Source organism: Anolis sagrei, chromosome 2 (assembly GCF_037176765.1).
Source record: "Anolis sagrei isolate rAnoSag1 chromosome 2, rAnoSag1.mat, whole genome shotgun sequence".
NCBI classification, from domain to species: domain Eukaryota; kingdom Metazoa; phylum Chordata; class Lepidosauria; order Squamata; family Dactyloidae; genus Anolis; species Anolis sagrei.
In genome coordinates this window covers 98821231-98845155 of record NC_090022.1, presented here as the reverse complement: position 1 = coordinate 98845155, position 23925 = coordinate 98821231, and the positions used below count along the sequence as shown (strand labels likewise).

General features: G+C 41.3%; 1 protein-coding gene across 2 annotated transcripts in view; it reads left to right on the top strand.

Moving 5' to 3' along the window:
- Positions 1-23635, top strand: part of SFXN1 (sideroflexin 1) — a 39015-nt gene extending 15380 nt beyond the window's left edge. The window contains exons 5-11 of one of the 2 annotated variants that reach the window (XM_060765129.2): positions 537-612; positions 2028-2113; positions 10704-10831; positions 11892-11941; positions 20035-20084; positions 20555-20602; positions 21641-23635. In XM_060765129.2, the coding sequence (XP_060621112.2) occupies positions 537-612; positions 2028-2113; positions 10704-10831; positions 11892-11941; positions 20035-20084; positions 20555-20602; positions 21641-21737 (535 nt within the window). In that variant the 3' untranslated portion in view covers positions 21738-23635. Of the gene's footprint in view, positions 1-536; positions 613-2027; positions 2114-10703; positions 10832-11891; positions 11942-12682; positions 19062-20034; positions 20085-20554; positions 20603-21640 lie in introns of those variants that run through there. The other variant, XM_060765130.2, reaches the window with a different exon arrangement.
- Positions 23636-23925: the final 290 nt, after the last annotated feature.

Genomic DNA, 23925 nt, shown 5'->3' with positions numbered 1-23925 from the left:
AGCAAACTGTGCTAAAGAAACAAGCCATGCCAGTGATTTATAGAGGAGTTGGCAGATGGAGGTGCCACAATTTGCCATACTAAATAAGGGTACCTGCTAAGACATCATATGAAGCTTTAAACCAACAGACTTTTGTCTGCCTGGTCCCCTATGGACTGCTCTGGCTGGCAGTTGTTCTCCAACTGAGATTACTTAAACTGGAGATGGCAGGGACCGTGCCTGGGACCTGCTGCCTTTGCACCAAGTGCTTTGCCACTATGTGGTAGGAGGACAACCCTCAGTGTAGAAATGGTCTTTCCATTGAGTTATCTTAAGAGAAAGGAAGCTTTGCTGTGTGCCTTCACATTCTTTCTGACTTGTGGTGATCTCCAGTTTCAAATGTCTACCACACATCAGTTTTTGATGCCACAGGAAAGGGAACCTTGGATTGTAAATACAATGCTAGTTACAGAATTCCTGTTTAAAAATTTGAACACATGTGAAATATAGCACCCACAATGACTGTGCACATGCATATTTTCTTATTTTTGTTTCAGCCAGCTGGGAACAGCCTATGTTTCTGCTACCACAGGTGCTGTTGCAACTGCTCTAGGACTAAATGCACTAACAAAGGTATTTCTGTCCTTTCCTCTCTTTATTTTGTGACAGGAAGAGCTTTTGATTGTTGTCAAAACTGTTTAGTTAATGATTTGTATAGTCATCAAAAGATTAAGAAAAGGTCTTGTGACACCTTATGAATTCACTTGTCCAATCCGACCCTGCATATTCGGTAGTCTGCATATCTGAAAGCTTATTACTGAGTCCTTGTGACTTAATCTTTTTGCTTCAGTACAGAAGTGACTCATGTCCTGTGTATTATCTGCACACATAACAGTAGATGTTGTTGAAAAGGGACCAGCATTTAGCTTTTCCTTGCTACACTTACCACCAAGTACTGGGTTTGGAGTGGGCAATGTTGTTATTTGGGATGAAGGCATATTTAATCATGTTCTGCTTACCATATCAGAAACATCATATCATTCTCTAGAAGAATTGACTCTCCGAACTAGTGATGCTCAAAATCTCAAATCCTCTCTCACAAAGTGTATACATTGTCACTATTCACCTCATATATCTGACTATGTATGGTTTGGTTTGCAAAAGCTTAAGTCAGAGGGAATACCGTATGTTACCAGGAATAAACAAGGAGGCACCTGTTGTCTTTCCTGCAGACTGAGATAGCCATGCTTCTAAAGGCTTTCAGGGAATGACTATGCTACATTGGAAATAAATTTACTTTTTTTGAAAAGTCACATATCTTTAAATAGAATCACATTTTAAAAACTCTGAATCTAAGTACAAGTTGATTATCCCTTATCCAAAATGCTTTGGACCAGAAATGTTTCAGATTTTGGATTTTATTGGCTTTTGGAAAACCTGTATTTCTATGTACATACATAATGAGATGTCTTGAAGTTGGAAAGCAAGTCTAAAGACAAAGTTCATTTGTGTTTCATATACACCTTGTACACATAACCTAAATGTAATTTTATTAATATTTTAATGTTGTGCATAAAAAATTTTGTGAGCATTGAACCATCAGAGAGCAAAAGTGACCTATCTCAGCCTCCCATGTGGACAACTTCAGATTAAGGTACTCAACTTGTACAAGTCTAGGATAACCCAGGATTTTTATTCCTTTCCCCCCTGCTTCATACAAATTGTACCTTTTAAAATGTTCTCTATCAGGAAAGAAACATGTGACCTTCCAGATGTTGGTGCTATTCACTATTAGGCAGGCTAGCTGAGCAATTGGAAGTATAACATCCCCAAACCTGATTTTTAACCAATATTATCAGGACATACCTGTTCCAGTGGCATACATTCTCTGATGGTTTGGTGTATGTTCAGTCAATCAGCATGTCATCAAAGAATAGCTAAGATGAGATTCCTAAATGGTACCCCATTGATATTTAAGAGAAGAATCATGGGGAAAAGAAAATACAAACCTTCTCATCTTTAGATAATTGTCCTCTCCTTTTTCACAGCATGTCTCACCTCTTATAGGACGTTTTGTTCCTTTTGCTGCTGTCGCTGCTGCTAACTGCATCAATATCCCATTAATGAGACAAAGGTAAGATGGAAAGAGAACTTCTCCTTTTAGAGCTTTTTGGAAATGGATGTTGTCTGTAGAAGGGCTGTCAAAGTGCTATGGGATTCTTTCCTAGCTTGCTTTGGAAGCTGAGCTGCAGGAGAATTTCTAACCCCCGCCCCCCCCCCCTTTTTTTTGCGAAGTTCCCACCACACCCCAGCATGCTAATGCAGTCACCCACTAAGCTTCACTAGCCCACATGGGATCAGGCCTCTGAAGGGAGCAAATGTGTGATAAGTCAATACATTCCATGGTGCCCCCCTACCTTGTCATTTTGCATCATTCAACACACACACACGCCCCAAATTGGGGAAGAAATCCCTTCAGTGACAAAATAGCTATTTGCAGAAATATTTTTTGGTACATGTTTGATGTGTCTGTGCTAAATGATTGAGGCGGGGGTTCCCATGTCTTTTCTACAAGAAAAAAATGTTACATGTGTTTCTGCATAGGATAATTTATCATCCTTTTGGGATGTGTGAGTACCAGACAAAAACAATTTGAGAAGTTGAAGTAAGACAGTTGAGGACAAATTCAAAGGGCATATGTGTGCAGATTTGGATAAAATCATGTGGTGCTGTTGGGGTTGTGCCATCAGGAAGATGATATGACAGGTCCTTTCTTCAAGCTGGCCTCACACTTTCAACCCTTGGAATTTTGTCACGCACCCTGCCTTTACTTGCAACCTAATCCCTTTCTAGACTGGATACTTGGGCCTCAGGGTGACCTCTTATATGGCTGTGTTGTAGCTTCACTCTGGTTGGGGTGACCAAGTTTAATAAAAACAGGCAGAAATAATGATAAAAAAGAAACAAGCAGAAGTTTATTAAGCCATATTTATTTATTTGCATGCAACCTTTTCCCCAGAGTGGGACCCAAGGCAGATATGTCAACCCTTGAACTCTCAATCAATCTTAGCTCCCTAAATCTGCAGTCAAAATCCTGTCCTTGGACTGCCTTTTCTCTATACTATCCATTCCTTATCTCTCAAATCCAAACCCTATCTATATCAAATCCAAATCGTGTCTGCCTCTCACAAAGACAAGCATTTGATGGAAGGTTTTTGACAATGCTTTCCCTAGTCTGGGATTGGTTGCTTTCAGACAGGGCTGACCAGATCCTCCCTTCAAAGGGGTTTTGAAGTTTTGTTGGCTTTTTGACTAAAATGTTAACAGATATCCTGTAAAGTGAATGTTTTATTTGTATTCATGGCCTAGTTCAATATGCTTTATTTATATTTGTGACCTAGTTTGGAAAAATATGTTAAGATTAGATTTATAGATGATGCATCACATACCATACAGCACAGAATCATTCCAATTGTGACCCTTGTCCTCCCTCCAGAGGAAAGGAGGAACATTCAGGCTCCCAGCTCATTGTCAAGGAGGAGATGGGTCACACTTCTCTGCTACATACTATCAATCACCAGTACATCTAATCTTTATAGTAATTGCATGCATTGTGCTCAGCCCCAGACATACTCATTAGGATAAGGCTTTAGAGTGCAGACTTTGCCTGTCAATGGTCCTTTTTCTTTCTTGCACTCAATGTTTCCTTCCCCATGAAGGAGAAATAGACTCTGACTCACACTTTGAAAACTCTGGAGAGATGATGGACTTCTGGAACAACTCACATACGGATTTTAAAATGTGTACTTTAGAACTTTGGCCTGGCCAGTTAAATATCAATTAACTAAAATAGATAAATAAGTGTTTGTGGAGACACACCCCATATTTGAACTTTCATCCCTTACTGGCTAGGATTTCCAAAAACTAAAGAAAAATGGAGTTTCAGAGATGGATAGGATACTTTTTTTAACTGCTGCATTGTCTTCCTAAGGTTTAACATTTTTGACTTTATAGTTAAACTAGCTGTGCCCTGCCACACGTTGCTGTGGCCTGTAGTAAAACTTATCAAAGTTGAGGTAGATATCTGGACTATTATGTATGTGCAGCGGCGGGGGGAATAATGGAGCCTGGGGTTGTGTGTGTGTGTGTGTGCGGCGGCGGGGGGAGTGGGGTTGCGTGTGTGTGTGCGGCGGTGGGGGGAGTGATGGAGCGTGGGGTTGCATGTGTGTGTGAGGCGGCGAGGGAGTGATGGAGCGTGGGGTTGCGTATGTGTGTGCGGCGGCGGGGGGAGTGATGGAGCATGGGGTTGCGTGTGTGTGTGCAGGGGCAGGGGGAGTGGGGTTGCGTGTGTGTGGTGGCGGAGGGAGTGATGCAGCGTGGGGTTGCGTGTGTGTGTGTGCGGCGGCGAGGGAGTGATGTAGCGTGGGGTTGCGTGTGTGTGTGCGGCGGTGGGGGGAGTGGGGTTGCGTGTGTGTGTGTGCGGCGGCGGGGGGAGTGATGGAGCATGGGGTTGCGTGTGTGTGTCCGGTGGCGGGGGGAGTGAGGTTGTGTGTGTGTGGCAGCGGGGGGAGTGGGGTTGCGTGTGTGTGTGCGGCGGTGGGGGGAGTGATGGAGCGTGGGGTTGCATGTGTGTGTGAGGCGGCGAGGGAGTGATGGAGCGTGGGGTTGCGTATGTGTGTGCGGCGGCGGGGGGAGTGATGGAGCATGGGGTTGCGTGTGTGTGTGCAGGGGCAGGAGGAGTGGGGTTGCGTGTGTGTGGTGGCGGAGGGAGTGATGGAGCGTGGGGTTGCGTGTGTGTGTGTGCGGCGGCGAGGGAGTGATGTAGCGTGGGGTTGCGTGTGTGTGTGCGGCGGTGGGGGGAGTGGGGTTGCGTGTGTGTGTGTGCGGCGGCGGGGGGAGTGATGGAGCGTGGGGTTGCGTGTGTGTGTCCGGTGGCGGGGGGAGTGAGGTTGTGTGTGTGTGGCAGCGGAGGGAGTGATGGAGCATGGGGTTGCGTGTGTGTGTGCGGCGGCGGGGGGAGTGATGGAGCGTGGGGTTGCGTGTGTGTGTGTGGCGGCAGGGGGAGTGATGGAGCATGGGGTTGCGTGTGTGTGTGCGGCGGCGGGGGGAATGATGGAGCCTGGGGTTGCGTGTGTGTGTGTGGCGGCGGGGGGAGTGGGGTTGCGTGTGTGTGTGCGGCGGCGGGGGGAGTGATGGAGCGTGGGGTTGTGTGTGTGTATGTGCGGCGGCGGGGGAGTGATGTAGCGTGGGGTTGCGTCTGTGTGTGCGGCGGCGGGGGGAATGATGGAGCCTGGGGTTGTGTGTGTGTGTGCGGCGGTGGGGGGAGTGGGGTTGCGTGTGTGTGTGCGGCGGCGGGGGGAGTGATCGAGCGTGGGGTTGCGTGTGTGTGTGTGCGGCGGCGGGGGAGTGATGTAGCATGGGGTTGCGTGTGTGTGTGCGGCGGCGGGGGGAATGATGGAGCCTGGGGTTGCGTGTGTGTGTGCGGCGGTGGGGGGAGTGGGGTTGCGTGTGTGTGTGTGCGGCGGCGGGGGGAGTGATGGAGCGTGGGGTTGCGTGTGTGTGTCCGGCGGCGGGGGGAGTGAGGTTGCGTGTGTGTGGCGGCAGAGGGAGTGATGGAGCGTGGGGTTGCGTGTGTGTGTGCGGTGGCGGGAGGAGTGATGGAGCGTGGGGTTGCGTGTGTGTGTGTGGCGGCAGGAGGAGTGATGGAACGTGGGGTTGCGTGTGTGTGTGCGGCGGCGGGGGGAATGATGGAGCCTGGGGTTGCATGTGTGTGTGGTGGCGGGGGGAGTGGGGTTGCGTGTGTGTGTGCGGCGGCGGGGGAGTGATCGAGCGTGGGATTGCTTGTGTGTGTGCGGTGGCGGGGGAGTGATGGAGCGTGGGGTTGTGTGTGTGCATGCGGCAGGGTGTGTGTGTGTGCGGGAAGCGGCGCGGCGGGGCTTGGAGTGGGCATGGCTTCTGCAGAGGGAACGTTGGCCGGAAGGCTGTGTGCGCGCGCCAGGGAACTTGCGGCTGGGCACCAATGCGCATGCTCAGTTGTTTTGCCGTTTTGTGAGTGTGTTGTTGTGTTGTTTTTCATTTTGAGTAGATATGTTTGTACCTTGTGGGTTGTGTTATGGGCATGGGAATTTTGGTTAAGTTTCGTTGGGGTTTTTTTGAGTTTTGTTGTTTTGCCATTTTGTGAGTGTGTTGTTGTGTTGTTTTTCATTTTGAGTAGATATGTTTGTACCTTGTGGTTTGTGTTATGGGCATGGGAATTTTGGTCAAGTTTCGTTGGGGGGTTGTGGAGTTTTGTTGTTTTGCCGTTTTGTGAGTGTGTTGTTGTGTTGTTTTTCATTTTGAGTAGATATGTTTGTACCTTGTGGGTTGTATTATGGGCATGGGAATTTTGGTTAAGTTTCGTTAGGAGGTTGTGGAGTTTTGCTGTCCGGTTGAACCAACCTAACAGATTTATATATATAGATGTCAATAGGAAAACTTCTGAATGATTTGAAATTCTATTTTAATTTTGTGGGTATTCACTATTATTAGCCACTTCTGTATCCTGCCTTCCTTTTGTGGGCAGAAGTTGTTGTTGTTCATTCGTTCAGTCGTCTCCGACTCTTCGTGACCTCATGGACCAGCCCACGCCAGCGCTCCCTGTCGGCCGTCACCACCCCCAACTCCTTCAAGGTCATTCCAGTCACTTCAAGGATGCCATCCATCCATCTTGCCCTTGGTCGGCCCCTCTTCCTTTTGCCTTCCACTTTCCCCAGAATAATTGTCTTCTCTAGGCTTTCCTGTCTCCTCATGATGTGGCCAAAGTACTTCAACTTTGTCTCTAGTATCCTTCCCTCCAGTGAGCAGCCGGGCTTTATTTCCTGGAGGATGGACTGGTTGGATCTTCTCGCAGTCCAAGGCACTCTCAGAACTTTCCTCCAGCACCATAGTTCAAAAGCATCTATCTTCCTTCGCTCAGCCTTCCCTAAGGTCCAGCTCTCACATCCGTAGGTTACTACAGGGAATACCATGGCCTTGACTAGGCGGATCTTTGTTGCCAGTCTGATGTCTCTACTCTTTACTATTTTATCGAGACTGGACATTGCTCTCCTCCCAAGAAGTAAGCGTCTTCTGATTTCTTGGCTACAGTCTGCATCTGCAGTAATCTTTGCGCCTAGAAATACAAAGTCTGTCACGGCCTCCACATTTTCTCCCTCTATTTTCCAGTTGTCAATCATTCTTGTTGCCATAATCTTGGTTTTTTTGATGTTTAGCTGCAACCCGGCTTTTGCGCTTTCTTCTTTCACCTTTATTAGAAGGCTCCTCAGCTCCTCCTCGCTTTCGGCCATCAGAGTGGTGTCATCTGCATATCTGAGGTTGTTAATGTTTCTTCCAGCAATTTTCACTCCAGCCTTGCATTCATCCAGCCCCGCACATCGCATGATGTGTTCTGCATACAAGTTAAAAAGGTTGGGTGAGAGTATGCAGCCTTGCCGTACGCCTTTCCCAATCTTGAACCAGTCTGTTGTTCCGTGGTCAGTTCTGACTGTTGCTACTTGGTCCTTGTACAGATTCCTCAGGAGAGAGACAAGGTGGCTTGGTATGCCCATCCCACCAAGAACTTGCCACAATTTATTATGATCCACACAGTCAAAGGCTTTAGAATAGTCAATGAAGCAGAAGTAGATGTTTTTCTGAAACTCCCTGCCTTTCTCCATTATCCAGCGGATATTGGCAATCTGGTCTCTCGTTCCTCTGCCTTTTCTAAACCCGGCTTGAACATCTGGCAACTCTCGCTCCATGTATTGCTGGAGTCTTCCTTGCAGGATCTTGAGCATTACCTTACTGGCATGAGAAATAAGGGCCACTGTGCGGAAGTTTGAGCAGTCTTTCGCATTTCCCTTTTTTGGTATGGGGATATAAGTTGATTTTTTCCAGTCTGATGGCCATTCTTGTGTTTTCCATATTTGCTGGCAAATGGCATGCATCACCTTGACAGCATCATCTTTTAAGATTTTAAACAGTTCAGCTGGGATCCCGTCGTCTCCTGCTGCCTTGTTGTTAGCAATGCTTCTTAAGGCCCATTCAACCTCACTCCTCAGGATGTCTGGTTCTAATTCATTCACCACACTGTCAAAACTATCCTCGATATTATTATCCTTCCTATACAGATCTTCTGTATAGTCTCGCCACCTTCTCTTGATCTCTTCAGCTTCTGTTAGGTCCCTGCCATCTTTGTTTCTTATCATACCAATTTTTGCCTGAAATTTACCTCCAATGTTTCTAATTTTCTGGAAGAGGTCTCTTGTCCTTCCTATTCTGTTGTCTTCTTCCGCTTCCATGCATTGCTTATTTAAAAATAGTTCATTATCTCTTCTGGCTAACCTCTGGAATTGCGCATTTAACTGGGCATATCTCCCCTTATCACTGTTTCCTTTTGCTTTCCTCCTTTCTTGGGCTACTTCCAGTGTCTCAGCAGACAACCATTTTGCCTTCTTGGTTTTCTTTTTCTTTGGGACGTACTTTGTTGCCGCCTCCTGAACAATGTCGCGGACTTCTGTCCATAGTTCTTCTGGGACTCTGTTTACTAAATCTAGTCCTTCAAATCTGTTCTTCACTTCCACTGTATATTCGCTAGGAATGTTAGTGAGATCATATCTAACTGGTCTGTGTATTTTCCCTGATCTCTTTAGTTTTATTTTAAATTGAGCAATAAGAAGTTCGTGATCTGAGCTACAGTCAGCCCCAGGTCTTGTTTTCACCGACTGGATGGATGTCCGCCACCTTTGGCTACAAAGGATGTAGTCAATCTGATTTCGGTGTTGACTATCTGGTGAAGTCCATGTGTAAAGCCGTCTTTTAGGTTGTTGGAAGAGAGTGTTTGTTATACATAGCGAGTTTTCCTGGCAAAATTCTATCAAACTGCGTCCCGCTTCATTTTGTTCTCCCAGACCATGCTTGCCTGTGATCCCTGTTGTCATTTGACTTCCCACCTTGGCATTCCAGTCTCCTGTAATGAAAATAATGTCTCTTTTTGGTGTATTATCCAGTAGGTCCTGCAGATCCTCATAGAACTGATCTACTTCTGCCTCTTCAGCAGCTGTGGTTGGGGCGTATATTTGGATCACTGTGATGTTGAAAGGCTTTCCTTGCACTCGAATTGAGATCATTCTGTCATTTTTTGGGTTGTATCCAAGCACTGCTTTAGCTAATTTCTTATTAATTATGAAGGCTACTCCATTTCTTCGATGTTCCTCTTGTCCGCAGTAGTAGATCTGGTGGTCATCTGATGTGAAGTGGCCCATTCCAGTCCATTTCAGTTCGCTGACCCCCAGAATGTCTATCTTTAGTCTTGACATCTCACCAATAACAACATCCAATTTGCCCTGGCTCATAGATCTTACATTCCAGGTTCCTATGGTGTGTTGATCTTTAGAGCATCGGATTCGTCGTTCACCTCCAGTACCGTCGGCCGCTAGCCTTCCTTTCGGCTTTGAGCTAGCTGCGTCATCACAACTGGGGCTAGTTGAACTTATCCTCTGCTCCTCCCCAGTAGCATTTTGGCCATCTTCCGACCTGGGAGTCCCATCTTCCAATGGCATACCGACATATCTCTGGTTGTACTGGTCCATTTAGTTTTCTTGGCAAGGATACTGGGGTGGTTTGCCGTTGCCTTCCCCAGGGATCACGCTTGGTCTGACCTCTCTGCCACGACCGTCCCGTCTTGGGTGGCCCTTCACGGTTTCGCTCATGACATCATTGAGGTGCTCAAGCTCCAGCGCCACAACAAGGCGGTGATCCTTTGCTGGAGTGTGGGCAGAAGACTCAGCTGAAATTACCATGATTCTGTAAGATGGCGTCACTCGCCCATGACTTCCTAGTGGCTTGCCTGGCTCAGTGCTGTGTTTTTTAAAAAATCTGAAATTTTGCATGAGGAAAAGTCTACAATGAGATGCTTGCTTCTTGCATGAATGCACTTAACAGTATGGGATTGACTATAATTAGGAATCCCCACCCAAGTCCTAGAAGCACTTTAGCACAATTAACATTACTGCACACCGTACTATTTTATTCCCATGCTCCTCCTACCACTCTAGCATTTTTAACCCTGTACCCCACTGCGCTAGCCGGCCCAGTTTTAAAGTGTCATGATGTATTGTTATTGTCGTTATTGCTTGCTTAACTTATTGATTTGCTATGTTTTCTACTGTTGTGTTGTTTTTACTGTATTGTGTTTTGAGGCTTCGGCCTGTGTAAGCCGCATCGAGTCCTCCGGGAGATGCTAGCGGGGTACAAATAAAGTTAATAATAATAATAATAATAATATAATGATGATTGTAGACTTTTGGAACTATGCAGTTTAATTATTACGCAAGGAGTAGAAGAGCTGCAGAAGGAACAAAGCATCAGTTATATCCACTAAAAAAACTGTCCCTAGAATTCCTCATGCAGACTACACAAATTGGCCCAACTTTAAAAAGAAAATTCATATGAGAGAGAAATGTAGCTTTAATATTTAATTTATACTTTCATCAGTCTGTCCAAACAATTATGAATATAAAAATAAATTATGCTTGAGAATCATTAATGTTCAGACATTATTTGCTAGAATTTTAGATTAGATGGAAATGAACTGTTTAAATATGGAGGTATATTTCGTTATAATCCTTTAAGAATAAAAATTGGTAATTGTTCAGCTTTTGTTTGTTTGTTTGTTTGTCTTTTTCTTTTTGTTTTAAACTCAACAGGGAACTAAAGTATGGTATTCCCATTACAGACGAAAATGGAAACCGACTGGGTGAATCATCCAAAGCTGCTCAACAGGCCATAGTGCAGGTGGTTGTCTCGAGGATCCTTATGGCTGCTCCAGGCATGGGTTAGTTCAACTTAAGCCTAACGCTTGTAGGGGTGATGATGAAACCATGTGCTTCTAAAGATTTTGCTTGCAGTTCTGTATTTTTCTTCAGTTTGCCAGACTGTTGTGTGCTGCCCTGCTTCTGGCTTCTTTACCTACCCAATAAACTATGGAGAGACCTTGTAGCTCTCCTCTATTAGTCCAATGTGCACATGTTGACTACATCCTTACAGCCAAAGTTCTATATCATAGTCCAATATATTTTAGAAACTCTATTTGAATGTAGTATGCAAGGAGACTACCACACAACATAATAGGACTTTCCTTTCCTCTTCTCTTCCTCCCTGCAGCCCTCCCGACCCCCACCCCATGCTATTCACACTACGTGGTTTTAGCACCATGGTTCCAGTTTGTCTGCCATGATTGTGTCTTATACAATCCTTGGATCTGCAGTTTAGGGAGAGGCATGTAGATTTCCCTGCCAGAGTGCTCCTCTGCTGCCTCTGACAAAACTACAAACCTGGATATTCCATGATATTCAGATTTATAGTTTCTTTTGTAGCCACTTTGCAGAGAGAGAAAGTGTGGTATAAACATAATAATAATAATAATAATAATAATAATAATAATAATAACTATGCAGCCATTGAAATTAGTGGAATCATAGCACTTTCATTGTGTTGTCTGAAATAGCTCCAGGCGCCCTCCGAGGGATTCCCCCAGGACTCTGTAGCAAACTGAGGCTCATCTGGTAGATTGTAGGATGGCAGGATTCAGCATGTATTTCACCAGCAGAAAAACATTGTTGAGTTCATGTAAATACTTTAATTATTTACGTACATGTATTTCTCTGTGTATTCTTGCTTCACATGGGTAACCATCCCATCTGTACTTCAAGTGGACATTTCTCCCAATTTTAAATAATCATTTCTTATCTATATACAGTATGTGTATGTATGTATAGATTATATTGCTTTTTATAAGAGAATTCTAAGTCTTCTCCCTCCCTTCCCCCATATGTACACATCATATTACATTACATTTAATTTTTTAATCATGTTTTTTTTCTCTCTCTCTCTAGCCATTCCCCCTTTCATTATGAATTCTTTGGAAAAGAAAGCATTTTTAAAGGTAAATTGATACTTCTAAAGATTCATTTCTTCATTATGATCAGTACATCTATTTTATTGAAATAGCTTCACTTATGATGAAACTGTCAAATTGTTCCAATCCCTGGTTGGTTTTTTTCTAAGCAACATTTTGTTTGGAAACTGTATTACAAAAAATCAGAGAGCTTTTAGCCAGCAATCAAGAACATACTTTTCCCCATTATCAAATCTGGAAATGCTTTAAGAGTCAGATACATGATGAAGGGTCCTCATTACAGAAAGTGAGAGGTTTGTTTGAAGTAAGAGTGAGCAATAACTCAAATCTTGCAGGTGGCCCCACATACCTCACTGCTACCAAGGGAGATGATGCTCAAGTTGAGCTGAATCACCATTCCAAGAGTGATAGTTTACTAAAGGATGCATTTCCTAGACTTTTAAAAGTATGGAAAGGAATTTTCAGTCACTTTCTGATTTGAGGGAATGCACCCACATTTTTGTGTGTGGCTTCGGCTTGTGCCTAGTATCAAGATAGTCGAAATCGGGCCATAGGCAGCTATTGGTTAGTTTCAAATATCTGGTTAAAGCACACTGCATTCTGGAGTAAACACTCTTTGCATTTGACATTTACAGTTAAAGGATATGCATTTCTGTCAGGGTAGAAAGGGCTCTTGCAAGAAATAATATAAAATTTTTGAATGTCAAGCTGAGTCTCCATTGATCTTTGTGCAGCTCAATCAACCTGCGGATGTTGTAAATTTTTCAGATCAGCACAACTGACAGAGCCCTTCAGTGACCGCTCAGTGTTCTTTGACACCGTCATGACTCTCTTTATGTTTTCCTGCTCCTCCCTGCCCCCTCTCTGCCTCAAGGACTGTGAGTTCAGGTGAATCATTGCTCTTCAGTTAGTTAATCATAAAGACTTGGTATTGATCAGCCCTAACTCCATTGAGCAATGGTCAGCACTTTTTAACAAGCAGTTTGTTCGTGTCATCTTGAAGCTCATCACTTGCCAAAACCATGACACCATCTGCAGTGTGCTTTATTAATGTGTTCATTTAGTTCTTTCTCCACTGTTCCAGATAACAATTCTTGTTTGCTTTAACCCATGTGCAATGTTTTTGAAAGACTGAGAAGAAGATGGAGATTCTGTTTTATGCCTACCTTTCTTTGAAACCTATCAGAGAAGTACCATCCTCCATTTTCATGATTTAAGGCCACTCTGTAAGGCAATTTTGATAGCACTTCTTTAATACCTACTTCATCAGTTTAGCTATAGAGCCTTTGCTGAGTCATAAAAACTGTGGAGACTTATGGCAAAATGCTACATTTAAAAAGTCACAGTGCAAATAGGTAGGAATAGTAATAGTATCCATCCTGGGCTCTATTTTATCATGCAGATTGACATAATGTAACAACACTGGGGGGGGGGGGGGTGCAGTCAAGAAAAATAACGTAAAATTCAGTATCACCATATTCTTTTGTTCTCATCCCTGGATTTAAAGACAGTACAAAAGTCATTTCTGGTTTATCTTTATCATATCAAAGGTAGTAGTGAAAAGTGGATCTTTGGGCAGATTCACACTTCCTTCTGCATAGCACCCATATGAAAGTCCAGACATACAGAATATACATGTCAGTTTCCAACAGTGTTTATGTGGAAGTTTTCAACTACTGTGAACAAGCCCTATAGGAACAATGGAATTGAAAATACCACTGACCTGCTAGTTTGAAGCATTCTTCTTTGCCTGGCTCCTAGTGTTCCCAAATGTGAAAACTTATGCAAGTGTGTCCACAAATCGTAGCTTATTGGAACAGTGTGATGGGCAAGCGTAGGCTACATATAGGCAACTTGGAGGTTTAAAGGGTTGTTTGCTCAAAAATGGCTTCTGGGATGTGTGAAGGGCATATCTACCTTAGTTGAAGACTCTTGCCCCAGAATGCTCTCTGTGGGTGGGTGACGAGGGATATTTCCATAATGTTTTGGGAGACCTTGGGAGAAGTCTTTTTTGAAACAGGAAGTGACTTCCACTCATCTGCTGTTGAAAAAAGGAAAGTGCAAAAAAAAGCCATGGTAAAAATACATGCTATACCCTCTAGAGAAGGACATTTTGGAGAGAGGGGGACTGTGGTGAGTGTGGCAAACAATTTGTCCCTCCAAGGTCTGCTGGGGCAAGATGTGAACCCATGGCTTTCCACTTAACCAGCCTTGATGTAAAGACCTAAAGTTGTCATTTACCATTGCACCCTAAAGGCATTCCTTTAGGAAAACTCTTTTTCATGCTACAAATGTTCTAATAAATTTGAAAAAATTGTTGAGTTCATAACCAATCCTGAGAGATCCACAGCTGAGTTCTCCTATACTCTTACACGCCTAACTATATATTTTAGTTGCTTTGTTTATGCTATTATTTAAACCTTTATAAACAATTAATTAATTGATTACTTTGTATTTTGTCTCTTGCACTGTCATGTGCACCCCAATTGCATGGAAGTTTGTGCATGTGCACTTCCATTAAATTCTTTCACAGCAATAATATTATAGTCTAGCGCAGGGTCTGATCTGTCATTTTCTAAAATCACAAACACTGCATTGATTTTAATTGTTCCTGAAAAGCTTGATATGCCTTGTCAATTTTTCATTTATTATGTTTTAGAACAAAGTCTGACCCACTTTAGAGTTTTTGTATCTCTTGAAGTGTTCTATATAAATTTCCTCGCACTGAAAAGAAAGCAGTTGCTGCCAAAATCAACTCCATTCCTGAGAATGGAAAAAAGTGGGACTGCTCCTACTTGAACTGAAGACCTCTGTTAGATCATTTTTTTTCTCACTAAACCATTTAGGCTGCACTCTCACCAGAGAATAAGCCCCATTGAACAAAGCTGGCTTACCTCTGGTAGATGTATAGTGTAACAGTAAAATCCCAAACTTAAAAATACAAGCTAGGAGACAGTAGGAAATTGAAATAACATAATGGCATCTTTTTCTCCAACTATAGCTCCAGGTGCAGCTGGTGTATAGACTGCTAATTATGCCCTTCCCAGTCAATTTCCTGCAAATATGATTTTGAACGTTTCTGTGTAATTGAAGCTTTAAAATAAGGCTGCCACACAAACCATTTAGAATAATAGTTTTTAATTCATTCAGGAATGTCATCTTCTTGGTTTAATAACAGCATTTCTGACAACTAAATAATAAGGTGCTTATTTTACTTGGAGCTTGGGAAACCAGAAGGAGGAAACAAGCTTCTTGCATAAGATTTGTGGAAGAGGCAGAGTAAAATGAGTTTTTGTCTTTTGGATTAAGGCTGAAATTCTATTTATTTTGGGCTGCTTGCCCTAAATTCATCATGTAAGCAGGGGGGGGGGTTGTCTGTTGAGAGGAGTAATTGATTTCATTGGGTGTGGTGCTAAAAGAGAGTATGGAGATGGGCTTGGAGAGTTCTTTCTATGGAAGATCTGCTAGTTCCCAGAGGAAAAGAAATGCATGGTGGTGGTATGGGGTTCCCTACTGAGATGATCAGAAATAGTACTATACAACCTAATAGTATGCCTTGCAAGATGTGCTCTTTTTCAAGGAGGAAAATCCATGTCATAACACAGAGTTAAGCACATTCAACATTTCCTCTTCCTTTTGATCCAAATGAGAACAAATTATAGTCCAGGATATTTCTTGCAAAGAACTATGGGACTCTGAGGAAGAATCAAAAGGATTCAATTTCAACAATGGAGATTCCTGGTAAACATTAGGAAGAACTTCCTGATGATAATAACTGCCTGGTGCTGGAATAAACTTATAGAGAAAATGGTGGACTCTCTTTCTGTGGAGGTCTTTAGATACAGGTTACCTCCAAAGAGCTTGAGATATCTCTGCCTAAATGATTGGGGGAGGGGGGTGGACTGAAGGACCCTTATGGCTCCTCCTACTTCTAAGACTATGTGCTTGTTTGTCTGTGTTCTCTTTTCCCACTTAATTCAGACATTGTTCCTGCACGTTCATCTTCTGATATATTCTTAGTAAGTAAGTCATTGAATAGTTCTCAAATGCTAGTCATACATTCATGTAACAATAGTTTTCTACATATTTCTTAGTATAAATGCAGTTTTATAACATCATTTTTCACAAATTAGGCATTGTTAACCAACACAACTACAATGTCAGCACTGTCTGGCCAGTGAACTAAAAAGTTTTATTTTGTGTATTTCAGGTTTTTTTTTTAATTATTCAAATGCATGCTGAAAAAACTGAGAAGGCAGTTTAGAACATTTAAAATAAAACACATTTGGTTAAAATGCCCTGGTCAGGAATAGACAATATTGTGTACTTTATTAAAATATGGAATATAAATTCAGAAATAGACATTCACAAAATATAAAAGATTAAAGTACTTGACTACACAAGCAAATGAAAATACGTTTATGTTTTGACATGCAACTTCAGTTGTGTTTACACTGATGCAAATTCATATTTTCATTTTCAAGATGAAATAAAGTTGCACAATCTGCACCATGGGGCCATTGATTGAGCATACGTTGCACTGAAACAATAAGTAAATACAAGACTGGCTCGGTCTCCTTTTGGAGAGATGGAAGTGCTGCATTGTTACATAACTGGACCTCCCATAATGTCTAAAGTAACAGTGCTTTCCTTGTGCAGATAAAGAGTAAGGTTATTTTTTCATGTACGTAATGAAGGACAAATTATTTTTCTTTTGAAAGTAATGTAACAACTGAAAGAACTGCTATTTTTCATTAAAAGTAGCATCTATTTGCCATGTTTGCTTATTATTAGGAAGGCAAAAAGCTTTTGCAGGCACATTTATATGATTTTCCCTCAAATTTTAGGGCCTTTTTTCAACAAAAGAAATGAAAACATAATTAAAATTAGCACAATAATGAGCCCTTTTGGATTGTCTCGTAAACATCATCAATTTAAGGAACCATTTCAGATATACAGATGACAATATATTACTTATAAAATACAGAAGTTGCTTGGAAAGGGCATTGATGATAAGGAAGAAAAAGCAGGATTACAGATAAACATTAAGTAAACAAGAATAATGACCACAAATGATTTACATAATGTTAAGGTGTGTGATATAAACATGGACATGGTTGAAGATTTTGTTTAACTAGGCTCTGTCTGTAATCAAGAAATCAGAAGCAGAGGTATAAAGGGACTTGATAGGATCTTTAACTGTGAAGATATTTCAGAAACAGCCAAGCTACAGGATTTCTGATTTTTATTTATGGGTGTGAAAGAGGTATCAAACTCATTTTCACCAAGGGCCACATCACCCTTCAAAGTGCTGTTTGTAAGTGTAAAACTGTATAAATGTAACAATGTTGCCCTTGCATTGAAAGTCTCATTGGCCACATAAAATGACGTGGCAGGCTACATTCAGAAAAAAAACTAACAAGAAAACATATTTGAAATGTGATTCTGGAGAAATGTTCTGTTGGATGAGTGGGCTTATTAACAAAAGACCCTCCTCATAAATGTACAGCAGAGTAACTTATTAGCAGCAGCGTGACCCAGCACCAGTAGCCCAAAGTGCTAAAAAGAACAAAAACACACAGGCCAGTGTTATATCTTCCATGGGAGGCTTTTCTTTATAGCAAAATAATGTGGTTGCACTATTTACAAGAACCAGGTTTCTATTACACAAAGTGGGATAGGAGTTTGAGCAGGGGCTTAACTGGCCAAAGAGGGGTCAGTGGCTACCGCAGCAACAATAGGTGGGTCAGGCAGTGACCTGGGTGGAATGCGGGAAAGAGTGATCATGTATGCTCATGAATAAACCATCCCTCTGCTCTCTTAGCTCAGAAAGAAAAATGCAGCACAGGGATGGTGGTATAGGGGGAGGCCCATGGGGGTGACACCATGTAACTGCACTGGTATGATACCAACCCTTGTGATGCCACTGCTTGGGTGGTGATAGCAGCTCTTTGGCATTTGAAGGGTCCTTAAGTGGTTCTTTTAGGTTCTTCTGGGATGGATTTTTCTCATATTTCACAGTACTACTAAAATAAGAGGTTGGCTCTTTTTTAATACGAATTAATACTATGCCTTTTGTCAAACAAGGAGCCAATCTCTTCTCTGACTAGAGTGGCAGAAGACCTTTCCGAATGCTTGAATGGGAAAATGGTGGAGGCCAGGGAAAGCTGACCACTCTCCATGGAATGGCCTTCAGCTAGTCCATTGGTTATACAGTAGAGTCTTGCTTATCCAGCAACGGGCTGGCAGAATATTGGATATGTGAAAATGTTGAATAATAAGAAGGGATTAAGGAAAAAGCCTATTAAACATCAAATTGCATTATGATTTTACAAATTAAGCACCAAAACATCATGTTTTACAACAAATTGACAGAATTTATTTATTTGTTTGTTTGTTTATTTATTTGCAGTATTTATATTTTGCCCTTCTCACCACACAGGGGACTCAGGGCGGATCACAATGCACACAGACATGGCAAACATTCAATGCCATAGACACACAACATATATAGACAGAGACACAGAGGCTATTTAACTTTCCAGCTTTTACAATGGTATGCTTTTTTAATTCCAGCCACCAGGGGAGCTGTCACTTCACCATTCACCGATGGAGTACTTCCTCATTCTTTTGCAGCTGCTGGAGAGTTTTTTATGGCATCATAAATGAGTTAAATTAGCCTCCCCACATAAGCAGTACCTAAATTTCCTACTTGACAGATGCATTTATTTTTAATCCACTTTATCACAGTATCTTTCAAATGTTAGGTGGCTTTTCTAAATTAGTTTTCTAGATTTACTTGAGGAAATGAAAATATATTGCAGATAGGATTCTAAGACTTCCAAACTTGGATAGCTGTTCTTTACTGACACGAAGAACATCTAATAATGGAAAGTGTGGGGATTTGTAAAAAGGCACCATGATGTAATGGGTTGACTGGAAAGGTATGTGTCAGCAGCTGATTGGCTGAGCATGCCAGGAGCCAGAATTCTGATTGGCTACTGTCTCTAGCTTGCTGCTGAGAGAAAAGGTTTTAACTGCAATTTTTCACCTCAGAGAGTAAAGAGAGCGCTGACTGGAAACAGCCAGGAAGGAAATGGCTGCCAACTTTCTGAAGCCTGATCATTTTAAAGGCATGAATCATATTTTAAAGAATGTTTAAAATGACTTTTTTATTCCCTCTGTTATCTGTAAGAATTCAGGGAGACTGCTGTATATATTGTTGCCCTATTTGACCTTTTGAACTGAAGTAAAGTTACTGTTACTCGTTACACAAATCTGAGTGACACATTATTATACTGCAGGGTATATTTTGGTTCAGAAATAGTGGTAAAGCTTCAGTTTATTTACATTTACAACCTCCAACAGAAAGAAATTTGGAACTGAAGATTAAAAAGCAGGCTTTGATGGTGTGAGTGACAGATGGAACTGTACAATCCTACTTTATTTATTTATTTACTTTATTTATATACCGCTTTTCTCAGCCCTCGGGCGACTCAAAGCAGTGAACAACATCAATACAAAACATCACTTTAAAGAAAAATTGCACAATAATTCTGGAATTTTATTTTTCCCGGATTTATTTCTAAATGACATTTGCATCAGATGTTCCTATTTTTTTAAAAAAAAGCTTGATTTTATTTTAACACATGCACTACTGAGTAACAAGATGTCAAAAGTCCAAACATTGTTAGTATTGTTTGTATTCATTTCCATAACCTTTCACCCATACATTTTTAACACACATCTTTAGAGGTGCATCTAATAGCTGTTTTTCTTAGCCGTTGTAGTTTTCAGTGGAATGTTACCAAATGATTGTTCTAATTCCAGTAAAAGATTATTTTGATCTGCTACTGTCATGGAAATTTACAAGCCTGATATTGCGAGCCTATCATAGGTAGTAGAACTTTATTATCTTGTTAAAAACACATATGCAAATTTGCAAACAATGACTATGCTGCTTTAAGAGACTACCTCCAAAGACTCTATATTCAGAAATATTTGCAGTACCCAATACTCATAGACCTCCATAAGCTTTGATAGTTTGGTACCCAAATGTAAGATCTACATCTTTTGGAGGAACATACTGCTTTATCATGTTACTTTTCTTTTTCAAACAGAGGTTTCCATGGATGAGCGCCCCCATTCAAGTGGGTTTAGTTGGCTTCTGGTGAGTAAAATTTCTAAAAACTAACTTTGTCTTTGCTATAACCATTTTCACTGTCATGACAGGTATTCGTTTTTGATCTTTCGCTTTATTATAGTGACTCAGCAAGGCAGTCCAAGTCTCTCTAAGGCTAAGGCAAATAACACAGTGAAAGTGATGTGATAAGCTTTCACCAGAGGACCTAACTAGGAACAAAAACAAACAAAGCAAATCTTGAGCTTTTGGAAGAAGACATCTCAAATAATTCAGTTGACCTTGTCTTGGTTAAGAATTAACACATCAAACAAAAAAGGACGGAGCAAAGCCCTAATACAATATATTGTACTGCAGTACTTATTAGATATACTGAAGTAGATCGTGCCACCCCATTCCGACAGAATTTCTGAAATTGCCCACATCTATTTAAAGAGGCTCAGCTTGAACTCTGGGAACAGTTGCCTCAAATAACCTAAATCTCAATTTGTATCTTCCAGTTTGGTGTTCGCAACCCCATTGTGCTGTGCTCTGTTTCCACAAAAAAGGTACTACTTGGTTCTTACACTACTATGTCTTTGATTATTCTAATGCTTTATTTTTAGAATGCTGTTCTTACAGTAGGTTGTTGCTTAGGTTATTTTATAAGCACTACAAAAATATGAGAAGGCAGCTACCCTGTTTTCTAGATCAGACACAAGTCACCTAGCTTCATACTTGGAAGGGGGGAAAAATCATAAGTTAGGCACCTGCCCAAATCCAGCTTGCAAATGGTTTCCACTCATGATTGTTCATTGATCCTACCTGTTGAGAGGTGAAGATTCTGCCCAAGAGAACAGTTGTGAAAGGAGATGAACGTTTCTCTGGATGGATTAATACCATTCCAGGCTTGTGGTAAACAGCCTTTAAAAAAAGTGGGGAGGAAGCAACTGACCTGAAATAAAAGATACTTGTATTTTTGCTTCAACAATAAATTGGACACGTTGCCATAATATGGAAGCTGTGACTCCCATGTGCTGGAATGATGAAGGAAAACTTCATTTCTTGGAATTATCAGACTTCTTCAATGTAAACAAAGACCCAGTACTTCCCTGGCTCTTGTGGCAAAGCAATATAATTGTCAACATCACATTGGTTTAGAAAAGGGCAAATCTAGTATAGCCATTCAACCCACCCAAGTAGGTATTATTTAGTGTTGGCATACCATTGTGCTATGGTGTTTTCAGGTTTAATGCAATTGCTTTTATGCATGCTGAACTGTGTTTTTTTGTTTATTTGTAGTTAGCACAATTAAAATTATAACAATTCATCTTATGACATAAAAGGTATCACTCCAGTGTACTTTAGTCAGCAGAACAAGATCAGTTTAAACTTCTAATATTAAACAGAGACTGTTTGGAGTACAATAATATGGTAAACTATATTAAAAGACAGCGGCAAAATGTATAAGCAAGCCCCATAGCACAGATCATATTAGGTATTCAGTCTAATGAACTTAAATATTTTATGTTTAACAAATCATAAATCTTTGTTATGTATACATAGGAAACTTGATCATGGGTTTTCACTGTTTTTCTTTTGCTCAGTTCCATGTCTGTAACACGCCTGGAGCCTGAATTACAAGCCAAGATCCAAGAGATCAATCCTGAATTGCAGTGTGTGTATTTCAACAAAGGATTGTAGAAAACATCAAAGTATATCTCAGTGATAAATAGATGAATCTATTTTTGATTGTGACATTGTTGGTGAAAAGAACTCAGTCCTAATATGCTCATTCAATTTCACACAGTTTGGGGCAGCGATTATTTAATATCACAAAGAGATCTCATCATTATTGTTTCAGATTGTTGTCAGTGCCATTATCCATATTTTCCACTTTATAGATGTCACATTTCTTCAGCTGTAATTATTGTGGTTTCCATAAGTTTTTTGAGCACTAAATCCAATGTTAATCCTACCCAGGTTAATCTTTGGATGGAAGACCGCCAATGAATATCAGGTGCTGTAGGCTATATTTCTGAGGAAGGAAATGGGAAAACCAGTTCCTCTTCTTCCTTGTCTATGGACCCTATGAAATCTATGGGCTACCATGAGCCAACAGGTACTATGAAGACAGACACACACAAAATCCCCCCAATACAATCAATGACCCATCACAAGTTACTTGTGGCTCACAATGCCATTCATTTCAAAGGGTATATTCAAGGTAGGACCAATACTGAATTTAGCCCTCAATTTCTTCAAAAAAAAAATGCAAACACAACAAAATCACACATTGCTGTGTTACATTTAGTGTCTGTTTTATTTTAAATCTTCCCATACAAGAGAAGAATTACCAACTGCATACTTAGCATTATATTTGCATCTGCAATTTAGATTATTTTTCCCTATTGGAGTACTTTCTGAGACAGTGCAAGTGTGATATTGTGGTGTCTACTTGAGAACTGGCTTCATGGGTTGCCTTATCTTTCTGAGCAAGTGAAAGATATTTTGCTAAATTGTTTCTGTGGTGACTTCCCATCACTTCTATATCTCTTGACTATTGTAGCTAGAAATAACCCTTGAAATTTTTATGAAATCGATAATCATAGATCATCTATGGAGCATATTTACATGTTGAGCAGGGTACATAGTACAATTGTCTCAGGAGTGTTATAATACCTCTTCATATATGCTGTACCTGAGGATTTGTATGCTTTTGTGTGTCCTCATATTAAAATTTTTCCTCATATGTGAAGCTTGCCACACCATGCAAACTCTGAAAGGACAAGAACATGTTGCCCTGTTCAACATTTTGAGTTAGATCTCAGTCACTGTACTTGACATCCTACAGCATGGACAAGATGATATATAAGTTTTCTAATGAGTGCCAACTGTTATTTGTGCTGCCTGTTTGGAAGCGGTGGTAAATCCTGCTAAAATGCAGGGCTAGAATTATACATTTTGTTAATGTGTTTTAGTTGCCTGGCCAGAAGCCCCTGATGGCGCAATGGGTTAAACACTTGTGCCAGCAGGACTACTGACCAAAAGGTCAGCAGTTCAAATCTGGGGAGTTGGGTGAGCTTCTCTCTGTCAGCTCCAGCTTCTCATGTGGGGGCATGAAAGAAGCCTCCCACAGGATGACAACACATCTGAGTGTCCCCTGGGAAACATCTTTGCAGACGGCCAATTCAATCACGCCAGAAGCAACTTGCAGTTTCTCAAGTCACTCCTGACATGAAAAAAAGTTGCCCTGCCAAGAAATAAAAAATATATTCATTTCCTATTTTCATCTTATTTTCACATATCGGGAAATAATCAAACTTCTTGCAAGATTCTTGAGCCAAAAAATTAAATCCACAGTCAGGCAACACCTTTATTAGGTCCAACCAAATGACAGGAAGGTGTGCAACTTCATCAAGCAGGAAACAAGTTGGAGTTTGGGCCAGATGTGATAATGTGATGGCTGTGATTAAACACTATCTCAGTATAGAGACTCCAGACTGAAAGAATAATTGGTGCACATCAGATTGCATCTAGCAATAAGGGTTCAAGAAATGTTCTGGTACTAATAAAGGTAATTCCCTATCTATGAGTTTTCACTGCTATTCTCGAGACATTTTTTTTAAAAAAAAAATCAGTGTATGGAAATGCCTTGCTGCTCAGTGCTGTTGTATAAGTGCCCTGTCTGGGGGGAAAAACTCAAGTGAGATGCTACATCGTTTTAAAAATATACTGATAGTTGTTGGTCAACGTTTTTATTCCCTAAGAAGCACTTTTAATACCCCATATTTCACTGCATAATAGTTGCCATCACATCTGTCTTTTGGAGTCCCAAAAATGGTTTCTTGCCTTTCTTTGCTTAATCATCTCATTAGAGCTGGCTTCCTCC